Raw genomic sequence first — 19,666 nt, 5'->3', positions numbered from 1 at the left:
GCTGTTGGCTTCCCTACCTGATTCCCCCTGGGAGGTTACCTAGTTGCTCTAGACTGCCCTACATCTTGGCTGGACTCTCCCTGTGTGGATTTTCCTGAATCGCATCCTTTGGAACTGCACATCCTTGCAATGTCGCCTGTCTCCCGTGGACAGTGCCTGCTGTCCGGTCACCCTCCGTGAACCACCGGTTCTGCCTCCAAGATCCGCCGCTGATGCCCAGCGCTACTACAGTTTCGCTAGTGGACCCATGACAAGTCACATGTTCCGGCAGAAGCACCGCAACACCAAGTTTGCTTTTTTTTCTCTCCCTCTTACCTTCTTTTTTCCCTTCATATGCTTCTTTTGTTTTTTCTCCTTGTTTTAATTTTTTCCGTCTATGCCTCCTGCGGAGTAGACATACCTCACGGACTGTGCTGCCCAGGAAATTTTTTTTCGCCCCTTGCACCTGCTGTGTCAGGTGTATGTTCCCTAATTCATCTCTTTTTAACTTCACGTGTGCACCTTTTTTTCACTGGACCTGCCGTCCCTCTTTGCACCATGTCCTTCAGGGAACTGTGTACAACAGACGGTTGGGCTCTGACACTCTCCTCTTTTTTGTTTAAATGCTATGTTAAGGCTGTCTCAGGGACTCTTTTTTTGGTGGGTTTTTTGGGGATCCAAGCCCGCATGTGTTGGGGATGGTGCAGGGCAGGGTGGGGGGTTGAAGTTTTGCAGTTAGTACAACAATATTCTTCATGCAAGTACGGAAATGTTATTAATGTTTACACTAAGGCACCGGTGGTGCAATTTGTCATAATCATGATGTGTCCTCTGTGGTTCTCCGTTCGTAGCCGATTTTTTGTGTATGGGGGGGTCACGACTGAGATCACGGAGGCTCGACTCTTTCTGTGTCTGATTCAATGGGTGCGGCCACCTTGAAAATTTTAACGTGGAACATAAGGGGTATGAGGGACAAGATTAAGAGGACGGCTGTCTTCAGCACCCTCAGGCAGCTGCGGGTGGACATCTTGGTCTTGGTTGAGACTCATTTGGATGGACGTGTGCAGCTGTCTCTCAAACGCCCATGGGTGGGGTGGGTCTACCATTCGGCTTAAAGTCCCACTCTCGAGGTGTGGCCGTATTGGTGGCGAAGTCCATTCACTTTCAGCTTCTGGGATCTCATGGCCACCCTCATGGTAGATACATTTTCTTACGGGTCTCTATATTCGGTAAACCTATGCTCATATTGGCCTATTATATACCGCTGCCGTTTCGTGACTCTGTTTTGCTGGAGGGCTTTGCCTTCATGGCCCATCATCCGGCTCTGCCGGCTGTGTGGGTCGGAGATTTTAACAATGTGCTAGATCCTACCCTGGATAGACTGGGCACTGCACTCCAGCTGCAGACCCCGGCCGGTGGCACTAGATTTGCCAACATTATAGACAGCTTTGGTCTTCGGGACACGTGGCGTGAGCTGTACCCCTCCCAGAGGTCATTCTCCTGCTTCTCTGCTTCCCACCACACCATGTCCAGAATTGACCTGATACTGTTGTCCCGGTCCTTACTCCCTAGGTTACTCAAGGCGGGGTTTTCCCCTAGGTCTCTGTCTGACCACTGTCCATATTGGGTGGTGTTGTCTTTGCCCCACGGTAGACCGCCGCCGGCATGGAGGCTCAACCCGGCGTGGTTGGCCCTGATGGTGGAGGACGGCAAACTGGAGGACTCCTGGAGTCAGTTTTTCGCTGACAATGACCGCACTGCTTCCTTGGGGGCAGTGTGGGAAGCCTTCAAGTTGCACGCCAGAACCACCCTGCAATCTCGAGTCAAGGCTATTAAAGCAGACTCGGCGGCGGCCTACTCCCGGGAAACGGCTAACCTTGCCACGGCCGAGAGCTCCTTTTTGGCGGACCCCTCCCAGGCCAATGAATCGCAGTACAAACTGACCTCCAAACTAGTATCCCAGCTAGACTATGAACGAGCGAAGACGAAGCTGTTCTTCCAGAGGCAACGATTGTTCGCTCATGGCGAACGTGCGGGGAAGCTTCTTGCTTATCTGGTTCATTGTGAAGACCGTCCGCCAGTTGTGATCTCCCTGACGTCGGACTCTGGTGCCCCCCTGACTGACCCCCCGCTGGTTGCGGACAAGTTCCGTACATTTTTCAGTGACCTTTATACCTCCCGAGTCCCGGCGGACCACTCGGACATGCACTCCTCTCTACAGACGGTCGATTTCCCGACGTTGTCACCTGAACAGGTTGCGTCGCTGGAGGCGCCGCTCACCGAGAATGAGATTGCGGAGGCTGTGTCCAGGTTCCCTAGATCGAAGTCCCCGGGTCTTGATGGACTCCCAGTTGAATTTTACGCCCAATACTCTGAGCTCCTTTTACCCAAACTCCTGGCCCTCTTTAATCAAATTTTGAAGATCAGGAGCTCCCCCCAACAATGAGAAAGGTGCTGATAGTCCTGATCCCTAAGCCGGGTGAGGATCCCCACCTCCCGGAGTCATATCGCCCCATTTCCCTCCTCCAGGTGGATGTAAAAATTCTCGCTAAAATTCTATCTATCCGCCTCAATCAAGTTATACTGTCCCTCATCCACCCTGATCAGGCAGGTTTTATGCCGGGTAGAAACACCTCCTTTAACCTACGTCGCCTCTTTATGAACCTTCAAGATGATCATGACAATTCGGGCAGGAGGGTTGTGGTGACACTGGACACGGCCAAAGCTTTTGACTCGGTTGAGTGGCCCTTCCTGTGGGCATGTCTCGGGAGGTATGGCTTCGGACCTAAACTCATACGATGGGTACAGCTGCTCTACAGTGCGCCGGTTGCGAAGGTTCTGGCTAACGGTTGGACCTCGTCGGAGTTTCCCCTTTCCAGGGGCACCCGTCAGGGGTGTCCCTTGTCCCCACTGCTCTATGCTCTGGCGGCGGAACCTTTGGCAATTGCCATCAGGGACCACCCTGATATCCGTGGCTGCCGTAGAGGCTCCCTTACGGAAAAGATCAGCATGTACGCTGATGATACCCTGCTCTACCTGGAGGACCCGGATAACTCCCTGTTGTCAGCTCTTTCCCTTATAGAACGCTTCGGGAGATTTTCAGGACTCCAGATCAATTGGGATAAATCGCAAATCCTCCCTATCCTATGACGCCCCTTCCGCGGTGACCCCTGCGAACCCGGCCCTTAAATGTGTTCCCCGGTTTAAATATTTGGGGGTTCAGGTGACGAAGAGCCCACGGGATTATGTTGCGGACAACATCCAACCCCTGTTCCCTCTGATAAAATCCAAAATTCAGGTGTGGTCCAAATTGCCTCTGGGGGTTATGGGTCGAGTGAACCTGATTAAAATGGTCCTAAAGTGTTATATGTTGTGTGGCACTCCCCAATCTATTTAGCCCTGAAGCACTTCAAACAATTGGAGTCGCTCAAGGCCTTTGTCTGGGGATCGAGCAGGCATAAGATTTCCTGGAGGAAACTTAAAAACCCAACAGATTTGGGGGGTCTGGCGCTCCCAGATTTCAACCTGTACTATCTGGCATCGCAGCTCTCCCAGATGTTCCATATTGACAAGACCAATAGGGAACAGTTCCTTACCCTGTTGTGCCCGGCGTGGACTTGTCACTCCCAAGACCCACTGACTGCCATACTGCGGGGTACTAGGGGAGCGGTGGAGCGACTGGACCCTGCGTCCTTGCTTTTCCATTACAGCCGGGTATGGGAGGTGGTGATGCACAGACTTCAGGGTCCTTCCCTCCATGACTTCACCCCTTTTGTGGCATAATAGGTCACTTCAGGAGTTCTGCTCACTACCTGACTCCTCATTGTGGAGCAGGCGGGGTGTGTTCCTGCTGAAGCATATATTAACGGGGGGAACCCTGAGGTCTTTCACTGACATGCGGGAACGGTTCTCCCTCCCAGCCCATATGTACTACAGGTATTTACAGCTGACCCATGCGTTCCGCACCCAGTTTTCGGGGGCTCCACTGAACCTGGAACCTGTGTTGTTATTGGAACTGATTAAATTTCAGGAACCTTCTCACTTGATTTCCCTTTTTTATGCCGAGCTCCACAAGCCCTCATCCACTGTGATAGCTTATGGTCTAAAGCAGGGGTATTGAATTAAAATTCATGGAGGTCCGATTAGTAAAATTTTCTTCCAGCAGAGGTCCAGATTGCATTTTTGCGTGATGACTCGGATTCTTTATATCACAGCCCAGGTGTGCAGGCACGACAGCCCATTCATTTGAATGGGCTGTTGTGTCTGCATTTTCTGCTGGGAAAAGGCCCTGGCACCTTTTTAAAAATGCTGTCGCATGGAAACTGCATGGTGCGTATGTACCATACAATTTCCATGTGTGGCAAACCGCACCTTGTATTTTATTGCGTTTAAGAGTCAATTGTGCCCCTGCACGTTTTTTGTGCAGCTGCTTATCCCCCTTCACATCACCACTCACAGCACTGTTCCCCTTCACATCACCACCGTCCCCCCACACATACACCAATGTCCCCCTTCACATCACCACCGTCCCCCCACACACACACCACTGTCCCCCTTCACATCACCACCCTCCCCCCCGCACACACACAGCACCGCCCCCCCACACACACACACCACTGTCCCCCTTCACATCACAACCCCCCCACACACACACACACACAGCACTGTCCCCCTTCACATCACCACCGTCCCCCCACACACACACACCACTGTCCCCCTTCACATCACCACCCCCCACACACACACACACAGCACTGTCCCCCTTCACATCACCACCGTCCCCCCACACACACCACTGTCCCCCTTCACATCACCACCCCCCCCCCACACACACACAGCACTGTCCCCCTTCACATCATCACCCCCCACACACACACACACAGCACTGTCCCCCTTCACATCACCCCCCCCCCCCACACACACACACACACAGCACTGTCCCCCTTCACATCACCACCCCCCCCCCACACACACACACAGCACTGTCCCCCTTCACATCACCACCGTCCCCCCACACACACACACAGCACTGTCCCCCTTCACATCACCACCCCCCCCCCTCACACACACAGCACTGTCCCCCTTCACATCACCACCCCCCACACACACACAGCACTGTCCCCCTTCACATCACCACCCCCCCACACACACACACAGCACTGTCCCCCTTCACATCACCCCCCCCCACACACACAGCACTGTCCCCCTTCACATCACCACCCCCCCACACACAGCACTGTCCCCTTCACATATCACCCCCCAAAGCGCTGCCCCTTTCATAACCCCCAACCCACAGCCCTACCTCCCTTCACATATCACTCCTGCAGCACTGCCCCATTCATACCCCCTCCCCCCCACAGCACTGCCCCCTTTACCTCCCCCCACAGCACTACAGCACTGCCCCCCTAATATCCCCCCCACACCACTGCCCCCTTTACCTCCCCCCACAGCACTTACCCCCTTTTAACCCCCCCACAGCACTGCCCCCCTATTATCCCCCCCACAGCACTGCCCCCTTCACCTCCCCACACAGCACTGCCCCCTTCATATATCCCCCAGTCAGCACTGTCCCTCATATATCCCCCCAACAGCACTGCCCCTTTCACATCCCCCTCACAGCACTGTCTCCCTTTACATCACCCCCCCCCCCCACACACACACCACTGCCCCCTTATATCACCCCCACAGAACTGCCCCTTTACATCACCCCCACACACATACACAGCACTGCCCTGTTAACACACACCCCCATAGCACTTCCCCCCTTTACATCAACACACACCACTACCCTCTTGACATATCACCCCCACAGCATTGCACCCGTTTACATGAATCCCCACACACCACACTACCCCCCCTGCACATGATCTCTGCTCCCCAATCATCCTTCACAACTTCACAGCCCTGTCCTCCCTTCACTCTCCTACCTTACACAGAGCGGAGAGCAGGAGGCGGGACAATCTCGAGGAAGGCAGAGGAACAGCAGCACCGCATGCATAGAAGCAGCCGACTTTGTGCCTCCCAGCCAATCACCTCCCGCCTCCCAGCAGCCAATCACCTTCCGCCTCTCAGCAGCCAATCACCTCCAGCCTGAAATGCTAATTGAGGCAGCTGCCTCCCTCCATTCAATGCCGGTCCCGCCCCCAGTCTCAGTCCCGCCTCCGGCCATCCGCCCTGCTCTGACAGCAGCAGAGACAGGGAAGAAATCCAGCAGCTGATCGCGGCGGTCCTGATGGAGCAGCAGCTCGGGCCGGAAACGGCCCGCGGTCCGCCATTTAGTGATGCCCGGTCTAAAGGATCGCTGGACCCGGGATGTGGGGCCTATAGAGGATGAGGAGTGGGGAGAGGTGCTGGAGACCTGTCAGCAGGTGTCACCAAAATTGTCCGATAGACTTACCCAAACGTTTATTGTCCATCAGGCTTACCTCACACCTCTCAAACTGTCCAGGTACCACTCTGATCGGAACCCTGACTGTCCATTATGCCAAGCGGATGCTGGCACCTTTTTCCACTTACTCTGGAGCTGTCCTCGGCTCGGGGGGGACTGGCAACAGGTGGTAGCCTTCCTTCACGACAAGATGGGTTCTCCCATACAACTGGACCCCCAGGCAGTGTCTCCTTGGAATTTATCCGGATGGGGAGATGAATACGTTTATGACTACTTTTCTGCAGGAGACGCTGTTTGTGGCCAGGAAATTAATAGCCAGGGCATGGATGCGTAGTGATCCTCCAACCTTTGCTGCATGGCTACGGGAGGTAGACACTATTGTTCCCTTTCATAAACTACTTTATAAACATAGGGGGTGCCCTGCCAAGTTCGATAAGATCTGGGACAGATGGGTGAGCTGTCCAGACACAAATGTATAAGATTGCTCAGGTTACTGCCCTTGTCATATTGGGTTTTGATTCCACATGTTATTCTACATCTGTACCAATATGTACCGCCTAGCTTTAATGGATTGTACCTTGCATACCCACTGCCTTTGCCTCCTGCCTGTTATGACATTTGATTGATGTAAACTGCCTATATAGTTGTACTTGCTTGGTAATACTTATTGTTTGCCGTACTTTTTTTATTTGTACTGCACTTGGTTTTCAATAAACTCTCTGTTTGGAAAAAAAAAAAAAACTACCTCATGTTTTTGTTACACTACACTGTTTTTTGGGTGAATGGGTAGGGGTACAATGTTCCCCATACTCATTCACATGAGGTAGGGGGCAGGATCTGGGGGCCACCTTTCTTTCCAGATTCCGATAAGCCCCCTGGCCATAGACCCCCACAGGGTTGTGGGGAGGAGACCCTAGTCCCCATCAACATGTGCTCACTCACCCCCCACCCTTCCCCTTTCCTGGCCTGCTGGGCTGCATATTTGGATATGGATTTTTAGGGTTCACCTTATAATCCATACCAGATATAAATTGGGGGGACCCCACGCCATAAAAAAAAAAAATTTTGCATCGCATGTCACAAATCGGATCAGTTAACCACTTTACCACCGGAGGATTTTGCTGTCTTCCGTCCAGGCCACTTTTTGCGATTCGGCGCTGTGCGACTTCAACTGACAATTGCGCGGTCGTGCGATGCCGTACCCAAACGAAATTTACGTCCTTTTTTCCCACAAACAGAGCTTTCTTTTGGTGGTATTTGATCACCTGTGCGATTTTTACTTTTTGCGCTATAAACAAAAAAAGAGCGTTTATTTTGAAAAAATAACAATATTTTTAACATTTTTTTATATGAAATTCCCCCCAAAAAAGATGTAAAAACCAATTTTTTTAAAAATTTTTGGCCAATTTGTTTTCTGCTACCTATGTTTGGTAAAAAAAATCGCAATAAGCGTATTTTGATTGGTTTGCGCAAAAGTTATTGCGTTTACTAACAAAGGGAAAGATTTCTGTCATTTTTGGTGTTGTTTTTTTTTTTTAACGCGTAATGGCGGCGATCTGCGATTTTTTTTTTTGCGGGACTGCGACATTGCAGCGGAGGGATCGGACCCTTGACTGACATTTTTGACACTTTTGGGGGTACCAGTGACATTACTGCAGTAATCAGTGCTATATATATGCACTGTTACTGTAAAAATGACACTGGCAGGGAAGGGGTTAATTTTATTGGAGAGGGAGGGGTTAATGTATGCCTGGTGCTTACTGACGTGTGGGGGGGGGAGGTGACTGAGTGAGTCATGGACAGATCGGATGTCCAGCTATGCTGAACAGTCCGATCTGTCACTCCCTGTCACTATGGAGATCCGCCCGCTGTGTTTACACACAGCGGGCGGATCTCCAGACTCGATCCCCGACGATCGGGTAAGAGCAGCGGCGATCGCCGCTGCTCCTCCCCTTGGCCCGACTCCCGCTGTGAATGAAAACAGCGGGAGCGAGCCTCCGGCGGCGCGCAAGTGCCGCCCAGAAGGGGGAGTGTCTGACGACGTAGTACTACGTCGTCAGACGATAACGAGCCACTCTGCCGCAGTAATATTACTGTGAGCAGTCGTAAAGTGGTTAAGATGCTGATCCGACTTGAATGTGACTTCTGTTCAATTCTATGGGCTGCAAACAGACGGAAGTCTGACCAAAGTAGTGCAGGAACCTTTTCCAAAGTCAGACCGACACAAGTTGGCCCAGTTAAGACGGCTCCCATAGGGAAACACTGATTTTTTTAAATGTCATGCGACTTGTGCTCTCAAAGTCGAGCGATTGTCGCACCAGTATGAACTGTGCCTATAACTGAACTGAGGATGAGTGTGTAAACTGATGTAACCTGAATCCATTTTTCCTTTGAAAATACATGACTGAATTGATGACGCCCGTGTAAAAGGGGCCTTCGCCTTAAAACCTAGGCTTAAAGGCTAGGTTCACCTTTTATTTTTCTAAAATCCAGCTCCCATATGTATGTAACACCCTCCTAGGTAGGTGCTAGTGAGAGAGTATAGTTTTGGCTCTGTCTGCCTATCAGAGGAGCAGCAGACAAATCTATATTGCTTCCTGTTTACCAGAGAGCAGGATCTGTGAGTTAGGTCTCCTCAGTGTGCTCAGTGTGTGATTCATTGGGTCTAGATAGTGTTTCACACTGGTCCAATAGGGAGGCATGTTGGACAGTGGGCGGAAACCTGTGATTGGTAGAGACCGGCTGTCTCTGTGCATTATGGGATACTGTATAAAAACCAGGAGCACATGTGCTGCAAGGTCTTTGGCTGGAGAGCAGAGTCCCGGAGGGAGGGTGGCGGCTGCCTCCTCCTCTGTAGCAGTGGCACATGGCCAGTAGGAACTGAGCTGAACTCAGAGGTCCAGGAGCTGACTGAGTGGGGAGACAGTGGAGACCCTAGAAAAAACAGCATCAGTACAGGGGATTGTGTCAAGGGGCCTGACCTGAGGGGGGCCACCCCAAAAGTAGGATAGTCAGTGGACGGGTGTCAGCAGTCTGGAAAGGGGATACTAAGGAGGGTGTCCCGAAGATGAATGTAGTTCACCAAGTCTTCTAGCAAGAGACTTAAACCCAAATCTACCTAAGTGACAAGGTGGATCAGCAGCCTGGCTGCATCATCAGACAGGGGTCCTCCCAACTTGTGAATAGTTAATTTGGAGTATCCCACTATTCCTTCTCCCATCCCTATTTAAAATAAAACACCAAAAACATACCCCTGGAATGATCATTGACTGAGCCAAGAAGTAAAGTGTTAATCTGTGAACGTCAGTATTGCTAACGGTAACCCAGGGGAACCCGAGAGTATTTTCCAGCAATCCTCAATGGGGCAGTGCTACATGTACCAATATACCATTACTGTACCTCGGTTGCAGGAAAATACTAGCTTTCTTTGATTTTGAGACCAAGGCCTTACTTTAGCCTATGCTATATTTCTTTGAAAGCTTCAAAGTCTCCCTCGTATACAGACAGATACAACGGAACCAGCAAGACACAGGAGTTTACCAGCTGACCTACTTAGCACACCTTTACCCATCAACAAGTTTTCACAGCTTCCCTGACATTTCTCCACATGTGCATTTTCCAGGCTTCCCCAGGATCCCTTCAGACTGGCTCAGGCTGCATGCTAAACTCCCTGGAGCCGCATGCAGCCCACAGGACACCCATTATGTAGTGAAAAGGCCTGCCTGATTGGATACAGAGTGATAAATGGTTTGTTGTCCTGTTATATCGTTTTGGTAAATCTAAAAGAGATTATACAGAGATTGTACAATCAGATTGTATAGAGTGTGGCCACATTTAAATACCTAAAATTACCTAGTTGCGCTGTCATTTTTAACGGCACACCAAACACAGAGCAAACACAATTTGCCACATGGAAAACCGGTAACAAATGCAGTAAAAAAAAAAAAAAATGTGCAACTCGCACAATGCCAAAATGTTCTATGAGCTACTTTGCCACATGTAGTGCAGCCCATTAAGGTCAATGGGCTGCCCTGTGTGTGTCACTGTAAAAACAAACCAAAAAGCATGTGCTCCCACTACTCTAGGTGTGAGTGGAGCCTGAAAGTGAAATTGGTGTGTTGACACAAAAACAGTGAGGTTCCATTCACATCTGTTTTTTTTTAGTTTGAAAAACGCATGGCAAGCCACACACGCTTTGCCATGCGTTTCAGAAATGTGGCAAATGTGCATCGTGCTTGTGTTTTCAGTACGTGTCAAAGGAAACCTAAGTGCGGCAAACGCACCAAAAACTGCAGTAACACACCATGCTCCGTTCCAAAAAAAGCTCTGGAGCTTCTCTGGGGCGATTGTTGCGTGTACTTTAGGGCAGCCTATTTAAGTGAATGAGCTGCCCTATGCATGATGAGTGAAAGTGCTCCAAACACTCAAAACAAATGCATGCAGGAATGTGAGTTTTCTGCTACGTGGAGATGTGAACGAGGCCTAACAACTGAATGTATCCATCCACTCCCTCCTATGTACTTGTATAAAGATGGTCAAATACTATGCAATATGATTGTACAATCTTGTACAATTTCCTTTTACCTGAACCATTGTTTAGGTGGACACACCTAAACAATCCATATCATTTGTATGAAATCAGACAGGCTCTTGTACTAAATAGTTGATGGGAGATCTAAAAGGTAGTATTGTAGTTAGAGAGGTGTGATGCAGAGTGGTGAACACACCCTCTCATGCCCTCTTCTGTAATGCAACAAGGAAATTAAGGCTTCTGGGAGATGACCTAACAAAGTAAAAACTGAGGAAGTGATGGAATCTGAAAAGCCTTTTAAAAATAAAAAAATACAAGATTTTAAACCTCCTGTGGTATGTTATGTGGAAAAAAAAAAGCAGTTTACATTGAAGCTTCAGTTTAGTCTAAGATTTTGTAAAATGATACGCCACTGCTGTATTACTGAATTCATATGTTTCAGGTAACCTTTCGAAGGGATGCAACAGCTATGGAAGTACAGGATGATCATGTTAGAGGTCCACTAAAGGTAATATGTAAATCTAAACATTATTGTGTCTTACATTTGGCTGCACTATGCAAACTTTGATCACAGACTCTGATTATGCAAATAATTCTCAAGTAGTGAACAAACCTATCTTAGAGCTAATCCTAAACAATATTTTTAGTTACATGGTTTTATTTTATCATACACACAGGCTTCTGCATTATATGACTTAAGAACAAACCAGAAACCTTTCTCTTGCCACAAAAAAACAGCACTCCTTTGCCACTGCATTTAGCAGGGTTAAATTACATAAAGTATTTAATAAGTTGGTACAAAGGGTAATTTTGTGCTGTAACCCATAAACCCAAGGTATCAGTTGGTCCAGCTAAAGAAGCTGCACTTCTGGAAAGGTACCCTTTACTGTGTTGTGAAAAGAATTGTCCAAATAGATCTGAAGATGAAACTCAAAATACACACATGGATAAATAAACGAATCTTTGTCTCCACATACTGTATGCTCCTGTCTGTCTGTTTTTTAAGTTTGACTGAGATTTTAAAAATGTAATAGGGAGCACTGGAATGTTTTTAAAGCAACATTGTACTGAGTAAACACTTAGAAAACTAATGCAGAGAAAAAACATAAGACATCATATATATTCTTTGGGCCTTTTACATTGACCAGATATGCTGCCAGAACCCAAAGTAAATCTCAGTACACATCACAGAATAGGGATCCTCACAATTCATCATTACATGGGAAAAGTGGGGAGCTTATGTAGCCCTTTGTAAGTTTGGAGATACTTGCAAGAATCCTAAAGTATAACTATAGGTCTTTTCTCCAACTGTCTTCCTGGGCAGCATCTGAGAAATAGGCTCCCCCACTTGAAACAAGAAACACAATAGTCCACCATTATAAAACTGTCAGTCATATCTGGGTGCCTCAGTTATATTGTGGTTTACACCCACAGGAGCTGCAACAGTTTATTTTTTTCTATGTCCCTGTGCTGACTGCAGGGGACTCCCTGGCCAGCCTCCCATTCAGCCCAGTAAACTTTTAAGTAGCGCTGGCCCTCTGCCTGTGGTTTCGTCCCCTACAGAGGGGCATGAAACCATCCCCCCAGGTGCACTGAATGCCAGTGGCATTCCACCCATGGAACAGCCGCATCTTCACCTGGTGCCAGCCCGTTTGCCCGGATCCCGCGGTCACAATACGGGCAGCTTCTCGCCCGGCAGCCCCTATGGTCCTGGGCGCGTCGGAGGAGATCCCCGCTGCCTGGAGGATCAAGATGGCTCCGGGCGTGTCATTTTCGGTGGTTCGTGCCACCCGGTCGGCAGCCATCTTGGTGTAGGCTGCGAGCCATCGAGCTGGACAATATAAAGGAGCACTACAGGTGACATAATTTCAGGGCGGCATTGCAAATTTAAAAAAAAAAGGAAAGGAAGAAATGACCAAGTGCATAGACAGGCTTCCTCCCTAATGAATCACCAGGCTGGGAGGACACCAGGTGAGCGGTGGCATGTGCGGATATGTTCACCAACCCACATGGGGTCAGCTGGGGGCTGGGCCGAAGCAGGAAGCCGTTAAAAGGACCCTATGCAGGGGCTCCTATGGGCTGACCATGTCTAATGCTTCCCCAACCTGCCCTGCAGATCCTGCATGTCAGGACTGCTCCAAGGTCAGCCAGAGCACTCTGGAGTCTCCTCTGTCTTAACCTCAGTACAAACTATGCTTTACGTTTTGTGTATGGCAACTGCCTATCTCACTAGGTCCCTTGTACTTACAAAGACCCCAGAAGAGAAAAGGACAAAGACCAGCAGCAAGGCATGTGCCTCTAGCGGTCACAGGTTTTCTCCAGGTTGGAAAAAACTATTGTGCCAGAAATGCATCAACAAAATGCTGGCCAAGGGAATCTCAAGGTTTCATTAAAGACATGCTCAGCTCACTATGCTTGGCTATAGAAAAGCTGGAGACTCCAGCAAGTTCCAGCCAGACCAGTACCCCGTCTACCAGTAGGCCATCCATCCCCTTGTGCAGTGGGGAAAAGGTGGACCGAGCAGATTCCGAAGACTCAGAATCTGCAGATGGCCTACCCAGCATCAGAAGGCACCCTTTTTCCTTCGGAGGACACGGACAATCTGCTGAAAGCCAAAGCACATACTCTGGGCATCAACAAACAGAAAATTGTGGAGCTTTCCTTACATGACATGATATACAATGGCTTACAACCAAAAACCAAGAACATTTCCTTACATCAGACTTTGAAAAACATAGTCACAAAGGAATGGAAAGAGGCAGAAAAGAAGGTCTTCACACCAGCCGCAATTAAGCGCAGATACCCCTTCGAAGAGAAGGATTCGAAAACCTGGCCAAAATGCCCTAAAGTAGATGCTTACCTCGCCAGAGTTGCAAATAAGTCCGATAAAGCCTTTGACGACTCTGGGACCCTCAGTAATCACATGGACAAGAAGATAAAGGCACTGCTAAAGTGAGCTTGGGAAGCGGGGGCAGCGAATCTGAAGCCTAGCTTCCACCTGTATGACTAGGACCTTATTAGTCTGGCTGACTCAGCTGCAAGAACTGCTGGAAGAAAACACCCCAAGTGAAGAGTTAGTAAGGACCATACCCACGCTAACCAGAGCAGCAGCCTTCCTCGAAGATGCTTCGGCTGAAGCAGTGAGGGCATCTGGCCTAGTGAATTCAGCCAGGAGAGCCCTGTGGCTGCTGGTCCGCCATTTTGGGTATGGGCAGCTGCTCTGGCCTCACTGTGGGCACTTTCTGCAGTTCTCTATGTAGTGTTTTTGGCGCCTTCGGACGCCATCTTGTGTGTGGCAAGGTGTTCTTCTTTGCACGTGTTCGGCGGCCATTTTCCCGGAGCCTGCCCATTCAGATGCATTGGCAACCATTTTCCCTTGGACAGATTCTGTCTCTTGCGGATGACATCACTTCCTTTACTGTATGCAGAGATCGTTCCTAGCAGAGTGGTAACACTTCTGGGGGTTCTTTTTGCTGTTTTTGGGGAATATTCTTCTGTTTTCAGTGCTTTTCCCATCTCAGGGGGGTGCCTTAGTGTAATCCTTATTGCAGTGCATTGTGGTGGGTCGCTGCGATCGCGTCTTAAAGGGCCAGCGATAGTGATTTTCTCATGGAGTCCCAGGACTGCAAATTCCCCCCAGCCTTGGTAAGTGATTCAGGTACTCCTGAATCTTCACCTTCCCTTGCTGCTGCACTTGCAACTTTAGTGTCCAAGGTGGATTTGTTGATGTCAGAGCGGGATTCTAGGAAAAGAGCTAGGACTTCATTGTCCTCTGATTCTGAGTCTGATATGGTTGCCCTGGACAGTTTACCCCCTGAGGGGTCTCAGTCCTTGCATTCTGCTATGGAGGTGGAGGGGGAGGAGGAGGATGATCCTTCTCCTGAAGCGGCTAAAGAACGCACGTCTGTATCTGCGCTCATTGCTTCTGTTAAAGAGACACTACATTTAGCCACTGGGTAAGCAGTCTTCCTTTGGGACTCGCAGAACCCGAAAAGCAGCACAGGTGTTTCTTTGTCCCGCTGAGTTTCACGAAACAGTGAACGAACAATGGCGTAATTTAAAGCGCCCTTTTGTGGTACCAAAACGGTTTCAGTTCCGTTACCCTTTCGCGTCTCCTACGGATTCGCAATGGACCGTGTCCCCTAAAGTGGTTCACACGGTGTTCAGGTTAAACAAGGCCACTCTCATGCCCTCGGAGGATTCTCCGGTGTTCAGGGACCCTACGGATAGGCGGGTGGAATCTCTTACTCGCCACGCATATATGGTGGCGGGTTCCTTACTGAAGGCCATCTTCGCCTCTGTTATGGTCTCTCAGGCTGTGGCCGATTGGACCCAGGTGCTCAAACGCACTCTGGAGGCGGATTCCGCCCCTCCAGCTACTGTTGAAATGGTGGAGCAGATGTGTCTGGCGGTTTTGTACCTGTGTGACGCGGCCTTGGATGAGGCTCCTCTAGCAGCACGGCTGTCTGTTGTCATGGTGCTGCTCTGTCGTTTGATGTGGCTGAAGAGCCGGTCGGCTGACCAGTCTTCCAGGAAGACGGTATCTGACATCCCTTATGCGGGGAATCGTCTTTTTGGGAAATCCCTGGACGAGTTGGTTAAAGGGGTCACTGGGGGGTAAGAGCACTCTGCTGCCCCAGCAGCCCAAGGGTAAGTTTTTCCGAAGTAAGCGGGCCCTTTCTTTAAACCAAATCAGGGGTCCTTTTGTGCGTTTAAGACACAGGACAAGAGGAAACCCTTTAAAGGCCAGGGTGGTCAGAAGAAGCCCTGGGCTAGCAAGCAAAAATTCAACCATCCCGGCCCGGCGGGTCCTTCCGCCTCCACCCGAAGGGATGCCCTCACCCGTTACAGGGGTGGGGGGACGTCTGCGCGGTTTCCTAGAACCCTGGCTGCTCCGGGTTCCTGACAGGTGGGTTCAGGAAATCATTTGATCGGGATACAAGATCGAATTCCTTTCATGGCCAGCGGACAGATTCTTTCCCTCAAATCTTCATTTGACCCCAGACCGGTTGTACGATCTTCATCGGGTGGTTCAGGATCTCCTCGCCCAAGGGATGGTCATCCCGGTGCCTCATCGGGACAGGTTTCGGGGGTTTTACTCGAATCTGTTCACTGTGCCCAGGAAGGAGGGCAAGGTACGTCCAATTCTGGACTTGAAAGCTCTGAACCGCTTCGTGCGGGTTCAGAAGTTCCGCATGGAATCCCTCCGTTCGGTGGTGGCCTCTTTGAGTCCGGAAGATTTCCTGGCTTCCATCGACCTCAAGGATGCGTATTTACACATCCCCATATTCGAGGGTCATCAGAGGTTCCTCCGATTCGGTCTCGCTTCGGCTCCAAGGGTCTTTACCAAAGTGCTGGCTCCTCTTCTGGGCCTATTGAGGGCACAGGGCATTGCGGTCTTGGGATATCTGGATCATCTCCTTTTAAGATCGAGTGCCAGTCCGAGCCTATTGCGCGATCTGTCGACTACCATTCAGACGCTCCAGGAGTTCGGGTGGACCATAAAGGTTCAGAAGTCGACCTTGTCCCCTTCTGTTCATCTCCCTTACCTGGGAATGGTCCTGGACTCTGCCCAAGCAAAGGTTTTTCTACCGGAGGACAAGCTCCGGACTCTGCAGGATGAGGTCAGGTCCCTCCGGGACAAGGATTCCTCGTCACTCTGGGCCTGCATGCGGTCCCTGGGGTTGATGGTGTCAGCCTTCGAGGCATTTCCATTTGCACAGTTCCACACGCGATCTCTTCAAGCGGAGATCCTGGCCAGATGGGACAGGCATCCTCAGTCCTTGGAAAGGAGGATATCTCTGAGTCGCCACGTCAGGGAGAGTCTTCTCTGGTGGCTTCAGTCCCCGGCTCTGATGGAAGGCAAGTCCTTCCGCCCGTTATTGTGGACGGTGATCACCACGGATGCCAGCCTGTCGGGCTGGGGTGGCGTTCTGGGCATTCTGTCTGCCCAGGGCATGTGGTCGGAGGAGGAATCCCCCCTACCTATCAACATATTGGAACTGCGAGCGATCAGACTGTGCTCACTCCGTTGGTCGGATCAACTTCGGGGCCGCCCTGTGCATCAATCACCAAGGGGGCACCAGGAGTGCCTGGGCGGCCCGGGAAGTGACCACCATTCTGTCTTGGGCCGAGGCACACGTCCCAGGGATTTCGGCAGTTCACATTCCAGGTGTGGAGAATTGGCAGGCCGACTAGCTGAGCCGCCAGACCCTGGACCAGAGGGAATGGTCCCTACATCGGGAGGTGTTTCAGATGCTGTGTGCGAGATGGGGAACCCCAGATGTGGATCTGTTCGCATCTCTGCTAAACAACAAGGTAGGAAAGTTCGTGGCAAGAACGCGCGATCCTCTGGCAGCCGCCTCGGATGCGCTGGTGGTGCCTTGGCATCAGTATCGCCTGATTTATGCCTTTCCCCCGATTCAGTTGTTGTCCAGGTTCCTTCGCAGGTTGGTCTCGGAACCGAAGTTGGTGATTTTGGTGGCCCCGGACTGGCCGCGCCGGTCTTGGTACGCGACATCATACAACTGGTCGTCGAGCCTCCATGGCGGCTCCCATTACGGGACGATCTGCTGTCTCATTGGCCGATCTTCCATCCTGCTTTACAGTCGCTGGCTTTAACGGCATGGCTGTTGAAAGCCAGGTCCTGAGAGACAGGGGTCTCTCATCGGAGGTCATTCCTACCCTGCTCAAGGCTAGGAATGCCTCGTCCGGCAAGATCTATTACCGTACCTGGAAGGCTTATTTTGCCTGGTGTGAATCCAGGGGCATCCCTTCTCGCTCTTTTTTGGTGGCGAGGGTGTTGGCCTTCCTGCAAACTGGTGTGGACCAGCGCCTTGCGTTGACCACGATTAAGGGCCAGTTATCTGCACTGGCGATCCTTTTTCAGCGCCCCTTGGCGTCTAATTCTTTGATACGCACCTTTTATTCAAGGAGTGCGTCATTTGGCTCCTCCTCGGAGGGCGCCTTTATCTCCTTGGGACTTGAACTTGGTTCTTTCCGTTTTGCAACGTCCTCCCTTTGAAAACATCAGGGAAATTTCTTTGCCTCTGCTGTCACGAAAGGTTGCCTTTCTGGAGGCGATCACTTCTGCCCGCAGAGTGTCGGAGTTGGCGGCCCTGTCTTGCCGCTTCCCTTACCTGGTGGTTCATAGGGATAAGGTGGTCTTGCGACCTAACCAATCTTTCCTTCCTAAGGTGGTTTCTGATTTTCACCTTAATGAGGATATTGTTTTACCTTCGCTGTGTGCGAATCCTAAGCATCCTAAGGAGTTGGCCTCACATTCCTTGGATGTTGTCCGGGCGATCAGGGTTTACCTGTCGTCCACTGAATCCTTTAGGAAGTCGGATTCTCTTTTTGTCCTTCCTGAGGGACCTCGGAAGGGTACGGCTGCGTCTGCGGCAACCATTTCAAGATGGATCAGACAGACGATTGTACAGGCCTATTTGATTAAGGAACGGGTACCGCCCTTCCCTGTCAAGGCGCACTCTACCAGAGCGGTGAGCGCGTCATGGGCTTTCCGGCATCAGGCCTCGGTTGCCCAGGTGTGGAAGGCTGCGACTTGGCCGTCCGTGCACACCTTCTCAAAATTTTACAAACTTGATGTTCTGGCATCTGTAGATGGCCGCAAAGTTCTGTGTGCGGCAGTGTCTTGAGGGGGCCCTGGCTTTGCCGTTCCCTGATTGTTGGGGTTGATTCCCCCTGTTTATTTGCTTTCCTGGGTTGTTTGCTCCAGTCGATCTTTTCTGTTATCCAGAGGGTTACCTTTCGGTTCAGATAAGGTTCCTTTCTCTGCCCTGGGTGCTGCGTTGCCTTCCCACCCCTCAGGTCTACACTGCTTTGGGACATCCCATTGGTGAAGACTGTATGAGTGGGCGGCGACTGTCGGAGGACGTAAGAGAAAACAGAATTTTTGTAAAAAAATCCTGTGTAAAAAAAGTCCTCTGACAGTCGCCGCCCCCGCCCCTCTTTTGGGGTTTCATGCTTGCTACCAAACTGAGTTGGGAAGGCTGATAGCAGGGGGGTATTGGACCAAAGGGACAGCCCCCTACAGGTGTGTCTATGTAAATTGCTTTGTTTTTAACAAGTCTTATGCCTAGCTTGCTCCTGTGGATAAGAGGTCAATACCCATTGGTGAAGACTGTGGGACATCCCATTGGTGAAGACTGTATGAGTGGGCGACAACTGTCAGAGGACTCAGAGAAAGGAATTTTACGGTAAGATTTTACAAAAATTCAGTTTTCGTCAGTATAGGAGATATATTAAAAAAATAAAACCGATGCAAAGAAGCGCTGGACACAACAAAACAAAAAGGGCAGGGGAGACTTTATCCTCAAGCGTTCCATCCCAAAAAACAATAATGGTCTCCAGGTGGGGGGGCAAATTGGCGACCTTTGCTCATTCATGGGGGAAAGCCACAAAAAGTAGATTTGTCCTGTGCACGATAGCAGAAGGTTACTTGATAAGAGTTTTCAACCCGCCCTCCAACCAAGGACCTGGTGACAGCACTCTCAAAAGACACAGACCACGCAGTGGCCTTTTTATCCGCACCGGAAAACCTGATTACCCAGAAAGTGATTTGTCACGTCCCGCCAGAAGAGGAAAAAACAGGTGTATTCACAAGGATTTGCGAGAAAGAAGCCATCAGGCAAGCTAAGGCTCATGCTGAACCTTAAGACACTCAAAAAGGATAAGGTACAACAGATTCGGGATGGAGTCCATCTACTCGGTCAGGAATATTCTTCCGGCGGGAGTATTTATGGCTACAG

General features: G+C 50.4%; 1 protein-coding gene across 1 annotated transcript in view; it reads left to right on the top strand.

Moving 5' to 3' along the window:
- Positions 1-19,666, top strand: part of ARID4B (AT-rich interaction domain 4B) — a gene marked incomplete at its 3' end in the record, with an annotated part of 1,242,797 nt that overhangs the window by 270,176 nt on the left and 952,955 nt on the right. Inside the window, 1 exon segment of the mRNA XM_082250934.1 lies at positions 11,341-11,406. Within this exon segment, the coding sequence (XP_082107060.1) occupies positions 11,341-11,406 (66 nt within the window).

This window comes from Pelophylax lessonae (genome assembly GCF_965119305.1).
Source record: "Pelophylax lessonae genome assembly, chromosome: 3".
Taxonomy (NCBI): domain Eukaryota; kingdom Metazoa; phylum Chordata; class Amphibia; order Anura; family Ranidae; genus Pelophylax; species Pelophylax lessonae.
This window is presented reverse-complemented; position numbering and strand designations above follow the sequence as displayed.